The 10,577-nt window shown below is 48.6% G+C and overlaps 1 protein-coding gene across 1 annotated transcript; it reads right to left on the reverse strand.

The window, feature by feature from the left end:
* Positions 1-5,546: 5,546 nt before the first annotated feature.
* Positions 5,547-10,026, reverse strand: LOC125507964 (UDP-glucuronate:xylan alpha-glucuronosyltransferase 1). The gene is made up of 4 exons (XM_048672507.2): positions 9,834-10,026; positions 7,633-7,842; positions 6,892-7,544; positions 5,547-6,799 (listed from the first exon to the last, which is right to left on the reverse strand). Exons 1-4 carry the CDS (start codon positions 9,887-9,889, stop codon positions 5,778-5,780), a joined length of 1,941 nt encoding a protein of 646 aa, XP_048528464.2. The 5' UTR covers positions 9,890-10,026; the 3' UTR covers positions 5,547-5,777.
* Between the last annotated feature and the right edge of the window lie 551 nt (positions 10,027-10,577).

Raw genomic sequence — 10,577 nt, forward strand, 5'->3', positions numbered from 1 at the left:
AAGATGGTGAACATTTTTAAAATTCATAAACATATTTTGAAAGTTTCAACATTTTATTGGAACTCATGACTATTTTTTAAATCGATGAATTTTTTAATTGGGAACAATTGTTAAAATTACGAACATTTTGTTTTGTTTTGACAAACATTTTTTTGAATCAGTGAAGTTTTTTTTCAAGATAATTGGGAAATAATTTTAAAACTTTGTGAATATTTTTTAAAATTTCATCAATATTTCACAAATATTTGTTCAAATTCACAATCATTCTTTGAATACGCAAACAGTTTTCAAAATCATGAACATTCTTTGTTTCCAGAACATTTTTTTTCAAAATCGTAAACATTTTTTGATTATATGAAAAAAATTCAAAATCACAAACATTTTTTTGAATCCGTGAATATTTAATGATTTCCCGAACATTTTTCAAAAGCATCAACATTTTTTAATTCAGGAACATTTAATGATTTTCTCATACTTTTGTATGCTTCTTCTAGTCGGAGTCGTTGGAGCTATAGTTGTGAAAGTTGCAGCTATGACGATAGCACCCTTAACCATGAGAGGACTCTAGTTTTTGTAGCCACCTAGACCAGCGTCGTCGCTTTTTTTTTGAGCGGTAAAAAACTGCTTTATTGATCAAAAGGGATGTTCAAAGGAATACAAATGGGATCATGCGGGTACCCTAGCCACAAATGGTGACCCGTACTAAGCAAAACTGAAAATTTTACCAAACTATGAGCTTCTTTGTTCGTGTCTCTACCTTCAAATATAATATTACAAGCCTGAAAAAGCAATTTGTTCTACCTGATCTCACGAATGATAGTGCCGTTCATGCCACGAGCCTCATTTTTTATGTCGTCCACTACCCCTTTGCTGTCGCATGAAATAATGACTTTGCCTAGATTCAAATCCAAGGCTAGTGCTTGAGCTTCTCGACATGCTAAGGCCTCCAAACAGGAAGGGTCTGTAACTCCAGGAAACACCATTGACGAGGCTCCTAGGAACCGGCCTTCATCATCCCTGCAAACAGCGGTAGAAGCACCAGTGGCGCCATCACGGGATAGCCCTCCGTCAACATTGATTTTGACCATACCTGCTACTGGAGGTTTCCACCTCTGGGGGTGCCTAGCCGGCGCCACACAAACAGTGCTATTCGGAACTTTTTTGATTGCCTCCAACTCTGATATGAACCGCTGCACAAAGATATGAGTGGCATGTGGACTCTGGAAGTTTGATTCGTGGGTCGCCTTCCGCCTGGCTGTCCATGTAGCCCAAAGAGTAACTGTCAACAACACAAATTTATCGTGTGAGAGTGCCTCAATCATTGCAAACAGCCACTGCTTCGCCGATGGTTCTGTAGTGGCAATGAGGTGTTCAGCAAGATCCCCATCGGTCAAAGCCCATATACATCTCGAAGACGAGCACTCAAGCAAAGAATGGCGCCAAGAGTCTCTAGCGCCACATAGCTGACAATTATCAAAGTGCGACATTTTCCTGCGTTTGCGGACATCTTCGGTAGGGATTGATTGTTTTGCTAACCTCCAAAGAAAATTCCGAATCTTTCCCGGGACATTAACATGCCAAAGCTTCTTCCATCCTCCTTCTTCTGCTGCTCTATTGGAAGCGCTCGCGCGGCCCTCGAGCCATGCTTCACGCCTCCGTTTGGTGCTTGCGAGCATACGATATGATGACTTCACAGAGAAGTGTCCGTTCCTCTCAAAATGCCAACTCCAGAAGTCAGTATCCTGCCTAGTAGAAAGCGGTATGCTCATGATGGCATCAACATCTGCCGGTAAGAATAATTGTTGCAGCAGTTCACGGTTCCATGAGGCCTCTGTATGGTTAATGAGCTCGGAAACAAAAGTGGGCCGGGCAGCCGACAAGCACACTATTGGCCTCATATTTTCATCTCTGGGGATCCAGTTATCTAGCCAGATGTTGGTGGATGAACCATCACCAATCCTCCTAATCAGCCCTTGGCGTAAGATATCTCTTCCCTCTATAAGTGCTCTCCAAATTTTTGATGGATGGTTACCAAGTTCAGCTGACAAGATTGTTCTAGTGGGGAAGTAAACAGCTTTCATAATCCTAGCACACAAGGTGTCAGGGGACTGTAGGATCCGCCATGCCTGTTTAGCCAATAAAGCTTTGAAAAGTTCAAAGTCTCTGAATCCCAAGCCTCCCATAAACTTTGGTTGCGTCATGTCATTCCAGGAAACCCACGCAGGCTTCCGGTGACCATCCTTACTTCCCCACCAAAATTGACGTATGAGTTTATTCAGGTGCTCATAAAGTCCCCTTGGAAGTTTGAAACAGGACATAGAATAGACCGGCACCGCTTGAGCCACTGACTTGATCAAAACTTCCTTACCCGCTGAAGAAAATAATTTTGCAATCCATCCTTTAACCTTGTTCCAAAGTCTATCCTTTAAATATTTGAAGGCTCCCGTTGCAGATGAGCCTACATCTGAGGGCATCCCCAAATACCTGTCGTTTAGAGTTTCATTAGGCACATGCAACAACCCCTTAATCTCTTCCTTAATATTAGCTGGGCAGCCTTTACTGAAAAATATAGAAGACTTGCTAGCATTGATACACTGACCAGATGCCCTGCAATAACTATCCAACAGGTTTGACACTTCAGTCGCCCCCAAACCATTTGCTTTGAAAAACAATAGGCTATCATCTGCAAACAAAAGGTGGTTAACAGGAGGCGCCGACGGCGCTACTTGGATTCCACCCATCTGCGATGACTGAACTTTGGAGTTAAGGAGGCACGAAAGGCCCTCTGCTGTCAACAAAAACAGGTAAGGGGAGATAGGATCTCCTTGACGAATACCTCGTGAAGGTTTAAACTCATTCAATTTCTTTCCATTGAACAAAACTGCAAAAGAGACAGAGCTGACAAGGTTCATGACAATAGAGACCCACCTATCAGAGAATCCCAATTTGAGCATGATGGCCTTCAAATAGTCCCACTCAATCCTATCGTATGCTTTCATCATATCAAGCTTCAACGCACAATGGCGATGCTTAACTGCCTTATTGTGTTTCATAAAGTGCAGACACTCATATGCCACAATGATGTTATCTGTTATCATACGTCCTGGGACAAAGGCGGACTGTTCCGCTGAAATAATATCTGGAAGGACCACTTTGAGACGATTTGCAACCACCTTAGAAGCAATTTTATATAACACATTGCACAAACTGATTGGCCGGAACTGTGATAGGAGCAACGGATTTTTTACCTTCGGGATTAGGACCAACACCGTCCGGTTAATGCTTTCGGCGCTTTCTTGCCCCTCCACTATTTTCAGAACTACCTTTGTCACTTTCGAACCACAAACGTCCCGGTGTTTTTGAAAGAAGTGCGCAGGGAAGCCATCCGGACCAGGCGCTTTCGTCGGGAACATTTGGAACAAAGCAGTTTTCACCTCGTCCTCTCTATATGGCGCGTCCAGAAAGGCTTGCATGTCATTAGTGTTTTTTCTAGGGACCGTGTCCAAGACTTCCTGCATGTTATTCACTCCTTCGGAAGTATAAAGATTCTGATAAAACTGGTTGGCCATACCTTCCATCTCATGTAAGTCATCGGTCACCTGGCCATCTTCTCTAGTCAGAGCCTTGATGAGATTTTTTTCGTCGTCGGATCGAGGCCCGCAGCTGGAAGAAGCGTGTGTTCTTGTCCCCGTCGGTAAGCCAGTCCACCCTCGAACGCTGCCTCATAAGGATCTCCTCACGACAGTAAAGTTCGACGAGGCGCTCTGTAATTTTTAACTCCCGATGACTTGGACCATCTCTGCCTGGAACGTTTTTGAGTACGTCTAACTCTCGCTGTAGCTTCTTTATTTCAGCAGGGACATTACCAAAAGTGTAGCGGTCCCATCCCCATAAACTCTCGGATAAAGCCTGTAGCTTAGTGCAGGGACATTACCAAAAGTGTAGCGGTCCCATCCCCACAAACTCTCGGATAAAGCCTGTAGCTTAGTACTAATCTCCTGGACCGAAGCACATGCATCGTTTTTGCTCCATTCTTTCTCTAAGAAACCTTTGAGTTCCGGATGTCTGTCCCACATCACCTCATATTTGAAGTTTCTTGACGGGCTTGCAGTACTAATTTCTCCCTTGAGCTGAATCACAATAGGGCCATGGTCCGAGCATGCGGCGGTGGAGTTCAACACTTCAGCAGCCGGAAAAAGCGCACACCACGCCGGTTCTGCTACTGCTCGATCTAACCTCACCCGAGTGTAGGATCCGCCAGCTACCTTCTTTTCAAAAGTCCAAATTCTTCCCTTGTAGCCGAGATCGATAAGACCGCACACATCAAGGGCGTCTCTAAAACCATCCATTTGAGCTTGGCTTCGCTGAGAAACTCCATCGTGTTCTGACTGATGCGTAACTTCATTAAAATCGCCAATAGCTAACCATGGTAGTCTCGAGGAACCTGCAAGGGAACGCAAGGTGTCCCATGTTTTGTATCTTTCACTCACTTGCGCTTCGCCATACACGCCAAGGTACGTCTCCAAACTCTGAGATACTAGCATCTATGTGGTACTTAGAGTAGCCCAAGATCTCAAGTTTTATTTCATCATTCCAATATAACACAAGACCACCGCTCCTACCGGAGCTACTAACTGCATAAGACTTATTAAAACCAAAAGACGCTGCTAAAATTTCGGCGGGTGAGCTAGGAATTTGAGTTTCGAGCAAGCATAGCACGGCCGGGGTAAATTTGGCCGTTAGCAAACGGACCTCTCGAACTGTCGCGGGATTACCCAAGCCGCGACAGTTCCAACTAAGAATACTCATTGCGCCCGGCGGTCCTCCTCGAGGGAGGCCGCCGATGTTGCTTCAGATGTGGTTGACTTTGCTGGTGAAGTACCCTTTCTTGCCTTCTTCCTTTCCTTCGGTGACAAATACGGAGCAGGAGGTGGTGGTATAAGGGGTTCAGAAGGGCCCCCCGAGGCTGCTGGAGCAGTCTCCTGAGTTTGCTTGCTAGCTTCCCTCGTCACCGGATCATCCATGTTCAGCTTGCGCGCAACAGTTGCATCCCTCTTTGGCTCTCCTTATGATCATCATGCTTCAACGGGCTCTGAGCCGTGTCGTCCTCTTCGGCACCATCATCTAGTCCTGCCTCATTAGATGTCCTCTTCCTTGGTGCACCACGTCCACCACGACCCCTTCCACGGAACCTGCCATGGGGAAACGCAGACCGGCAATCGTTCTCCTGATTACCCTTGATTGATCTCCGTTTGGCAATCATCCACTTTCCCCACTGAATACTTTCTGGTGGATGGACTCCGTCTCCACACTCCTCCATATCATGGCCAAGTAGGCCACAAACCTCAGCGTCGTCGCTTAGTTTAATCACAATGGCATGTCATGCGCTCGAGCCCCGCTCCGGCAAGAGAATCCTATTCCTGGAAGCAACTAAAGAGGGGTGTTCCTGGCCCATGAGAGCACACGGGTGTTTCTCTAGAGATGTAATTCTTTGGATGTACCCCCGCCGATTCAAATTATATGTCTTGAATTTGTCTAGATACGGATGTATCTAACACTCGGTGATGGACCAGAGGAAGTAATTTTTCTTTTCATTTTTGCCTTACTCTTTTTCTATTCTTCTCTATATTAATGAAGTGGACAGCTCCTGCCTTTCAAGTCAAGTCAGAAAAAAGAAAGAAACTCAAGAAAAGAAAACTTTGAACGTCTCATCTACGCCGTTCGATCAGCAGGCAACGGGCGAGATAGGGATGGGCCCTATGTTGTGGGAAGGACGGTCAGAAGTTGTCAATGAGTTTGGCGTACGACGTGGTGACCCTGTTCCCTTCCACCCGCCTGCCCTGGATCTCCCTCCTGCGGCACCCCTCCACGCTGGCGCCGGCGCCGGCGCAGATGGTCTTGCGGGGATCGGCGATCCTGTCCCTCCAGTGGCCGTCGGAGAAGTTGGCCTTCCTGGCCTCGGCTACGTCCCACCGCAGCAGCGCCTTCTGCCTCTCGTCGAGGAGGCAGAAGCCCTGGAGGCGCGGCGGCATGGCGTCGTGCGCGGTCCACCATCGCGCGTGCGCCTCGTCGCTGGCGAACTGCCTGAGCTCGGGCGCGTTCCAGTTGCAGTCGTAGTCCCTGAAGCAGAACCACGGCTTCATCCCGACGAAGTGCACGGCGAGGACGGCGGGCGGGTCGGCGGCGAGGACGCGGCGCTTGGCGGCGGCGCGCTCGGCGGTGTCGCCCTCCCAGAAATGCTTCATGTAGTTTGCGCGCGACGGCAGGCGGTGCCACCAGGAGAAGACCTCGTTGAGGTACCCCTGGTCGCCGCCGTTGTAGGACTGGATGTCGGCGATGTGGTCCATGAGCAGGCGGAAGGTGCAGTTGCAGGGCTCCACCACCATGACGCCCGAGTTGAAGACCGTGCCGTGGTTCCCCGTGGCGCTCACCTCCGGCATGGCGAAGAGCGGCTCCATGGGGCGCTGCACCAGCAGGTCGGCGTCGAGGAACACCACCCGGTCGTACTCGGTGAGCGTCCACAGCCAGAACTTGCTGTAGTTCCACTCGTTGTAGGCGTCCCGCGACGCGCGCGGGTTCCGGATCCGCCGGATCGTCCGCACCTTCCACCCGGCCGCCGCCAGCGCGCTCCGGTGCCGCTCGCTGATGGTCTCGTCCACCAGCGCCACCATGTCCCGGTCCGACCCCGCCATCCGGATGCTCTGCGCCGCCACCATGGCGCCGCACGCGTACAGCTGCTCCGAGTGGAGGATCGTCGCGTACGCCTCTCGCCGCGGCGCCGCAGACACGTACGGCTCCCCTGTTCGACGATCAATCACGCACATTAATTCATGGCATGCAACACCAACTTGTTGTGACAGAGACATGTGTTGGCGCGGATCGCTGTCGTACCGAGCGCTCTGAGCGGCATGGCGAGCTTGCAGGATCCGACGGGTAGGGCGAGCTTCTGCCGGAGCTCGCCCATGTCCGGCCGGTACAGCCACACGTCGCCGTCACGCATGAGCTCGTCCTTGCACCTGAACAGGTTCGGGGCCGGGAAACACCGGCTGACGACGATCACGTGCGCCGCCGCGCGCCGGCCATGCTCCTCCGACCGGCCCGCGGCGAGCCGCGCCGCAGCCAGCTGCAGGTGCAGCCGCGGCACGTCCTTGGACCAGCCCGCCGCGCCACTGCACGGGAGCTTCACGGCGACGACGTCGTACCCTCCCTCCGGGGCCGGTGACGGCTCCGGCAGGTCCGGGCACGCCGGCGCGTGGTACAGCTCCTCCTCGTCGATCCACTCCGGGTAAAGATGCGCCCAGGTGACGTTGCTCGCGACGCGGTCCAGGTGCACCGCGGCGGCCGCCGGCAGCAGCGCCCTCCATTGGTCCATCTCATCGCCATCGAAGTTCAGGATCCCCACGCGCAGTCCACCGTCTCCTTCTCGAGCGACCCGTTGCACCGCCATGGAGACGCTCGACCAGTGGACCCTCAGGTCCGACGTGTAACCGGAGTCCGGCTCGTCGGCGTCGGACGTCCGCATCACCGTTGACATCTCAGGCGACCTGACAGGCGAGAAGAATTAAGAAATCCGTGTGCATGCATGCACTTGCCACCAAGATGGGCATTGTCTGAAATGTTTTGCTCACTCACTGTGTGCTGCGCTCGTCGCCACCATGGTGGATCGACGGCGAGTGGAGGAGGCCCATGAAGGAGCCGCACATGAGGATGAGGAGGACAAGCTTCACGTAGAGCATCATGCCGCTCAAACCTTGAGGAAATAACAGGGCGCTGAAGCTGAACGGCTTGTCCTTGGCGCAACAGCTTCCCACGTAGCCCTTCTTGCTAAGACTAAGACCGTTCCTGAAATTATTAACAGGCATAGTCACACACACATGAGCACTTGAGTTTTCATCAAAGACTCAACAAAATTATTACTCCCTCCTTTCCGGTTTATAAGGCTCAATTCAAAAATCTCATCAACCAAGGTAGATGATGAGTGATGGAATATTTTTTGTAGTTTGCAAAAGCACCCAATTAATGTTTTTGTTTTCCTCAAAGAATTATGTTTACGAATGCATTAATTGCAATGCATGCATGCATAAAATGCATGCATTGGTCAGTTTTCTCTTAATACTTGCATACAATGATTTAATGCACCTTAAAGTCTGAACATGTGATGGGAAACAACCAAATTGAGCCTTATAAAATGGAAAAACTAAAATTTTGAGATAAGTCCTATAAACCGGAAAGGAGGGAGTATCAAGGTAAGAAGTTGAACAACAATTAACCCCGGTGTTTTTACTGAGATACAATGTCCCTTTTTTAAAAAAAAAATACCAGTACCCGCGACCGATTTCTGACTGTTATTTCCAGTTTCATGACCTGAAAGTCACACTCGCACGATCTTCAGCTCTTCACCTGCTCTATCAACTAGTACTGGTCATCAGGGACAGTTTAGTACCATACTCCTGACGGTCCAGGTCTTACATTTCTCGTCATCATCGCTGACTTGTTTAGTTGCTATCGCGGTTGCTTTCGCTGTATTTTCGGTATATAGCGAAGTTGAACAACAACTAACCCTCTAGTTGGTGTTTTTACTGAGATGTCAATATCACTTTAATTTTTTACCGGTGGCAATTATCCAACAATGGTCGATTTCTGGCTGATATTTCCAGTTTCATGACCTGAAAGTCACATATCCAATCTTCAGCTCTTCACTTACTAGTCATCAGGGACAATCAGTACCATGCTCCTGACAGTCATCCAGCACGCGTTGTCGCATTTCTCGTCGTTATCGCGGACTTATATAATTGCTACATATCGTTGTAGCTTTCGCTATGTATGTTTGACTCCATCAATCTCCTGCCGTGTTGACGGTGTCGTCACTCATGTGCCCATTTTACTTGTCCTGCTGCAGCTGTTTTCAGAGGCCGGCTAATCTTCCTTTTGCTTGGCAATTGGCATGCAAGCATGGAGAATGGAACAATTCTTCAGAGCTGGAGCAGTGTTAACTGTGACTTTTTCTTCGCCAAACTGCTCTGATAGGGTTGCTAGGTCAGAGCAGCTGAGCAAACCATGATGCAACTCCTTACGTGATTCGGTGACTCTGATGTAATCCATGTTACTAGTAGTTCAGCTAGATGGCCAAGAAATCTGGTTATTAGACGCCAACTTTGGAGATATGGGTTTTGGTTAGATGTACACGTTACCCTTATTTATTTATTTTACAAAAATATTACCACCTCTGGAAGTTACTTGTGCCTACTTGCTGTGAAACAAAAACTGTTTTACTTTACTCAATTATAACTACATAGTCTGTGTTGCGCATCATATGTGAAAATTGCTTGTAAACTTGAAACCGGAGCTAAAATCACCTAAAGCTGCATGGCTTGTGAGAATAGGATCAGCAGGGTGTTTGCAGTGGCGGAGCTAGACAGAATTTGCTGGGGGGCGAATGGTAAAATATGAATGCTTGGGGGGCCAAAAGCTAAAATATTTCTCATCTAAACCCTCACAGTAATATTTTCTTCACAAGTTGCTTCAATATTGGGGGGGCCACAGCCCCCCAGGATGCTACATAGCTCCGCCGTTGGGTGTTTGTGTTTGTGCTGATAAAACCTACTCCGTGTAATTACTGATCTCACAAGAGAATGACAAGGAAAAAAGGAGAGCAGGAAAACTTGGAGAAGCATATCAAGAACAGTTTGATTCGAATGGCAAGCATAGCGGTGAACCGTGGTAGTATCATCGATGCATAAGACGATAGGAAGAAGAAAAAACTGTGAAGGTGCAGAGAGATAGCAGTGGAGTTTGCAGACGGAGGCAGGGTTGAGAGCAGAGCAGCAACTCACAAAGTTCTATCCAGGCGATGCCTCTTCTCTGCATGAGCACAAGCAAAACCTGCCATCTTGAAGCCAAAAATCTTGAGTACGTATGGAGCGATATCACGAAGCCGTGGCCCGTGGGCATATATATGTACAAACAAGGTGCAGAGAGCTGTGACCAAGGGGGACTCTCGAGAGGCGAAATGAAAGTTCCAACCTGGGCAAGAAACAAATAAACTTATATACAAGCGTTGGCAATTGGCAGGTGAGGAAGCAAGAGACGACGCATGCTTGACAAGTTCCTGCAGGCAGGCGGACCCGGTCCCTTTCACATATGTTTGGAACACGTCGCATGCATGAATGCAAAGGATAATTATTATTAATCCTTGGTCCTGGGCCTGCATGCATATGTTTCATCTGGATTACGTATCTTCCAAACCTAGGACGCATGTTACTACTTCTGTTGGTCTATTGATGTCTTCTTTGGTTACATGTCCGTGTTTCCGTTTCACTCACCCTGTCATTTCTTTGCTTCAGGGCAGGCGCCACCTTTGGTTACTTATGTTATGTGCAAAGACAGAGTTGGTGAAACCATCTCAAAGAAGGCTCTGGCTCAGATGTACACAAGTGAACCAAAATAAACTAGCTAACAGTAGCAGTACGTAGCAGTAGATGTACACAAAGAAACGTCGACATTTTTTGCTTTGAGGTAAGTTCACCAAACCCAACCCATCTGCCCGGGCAAGGCATGCATGGCATGTGTTGTGTGTT

The sequence above is a fragment of the Triticum urartu genome, chromosome 5A, assembly GCF_056163025.1.
Source record: "Triticum urartu cultivar PI428250 chromosome 5A, HENAU_Tu73, whole genome shotgun sequence".
Taxonomy (NCBI): domain Eukaryota; kingdom Viridiplantae; phylum Streptophyta; class Magnoliopsida; order Poales; family Poaceae; genus Triticum; species Triticum urartu.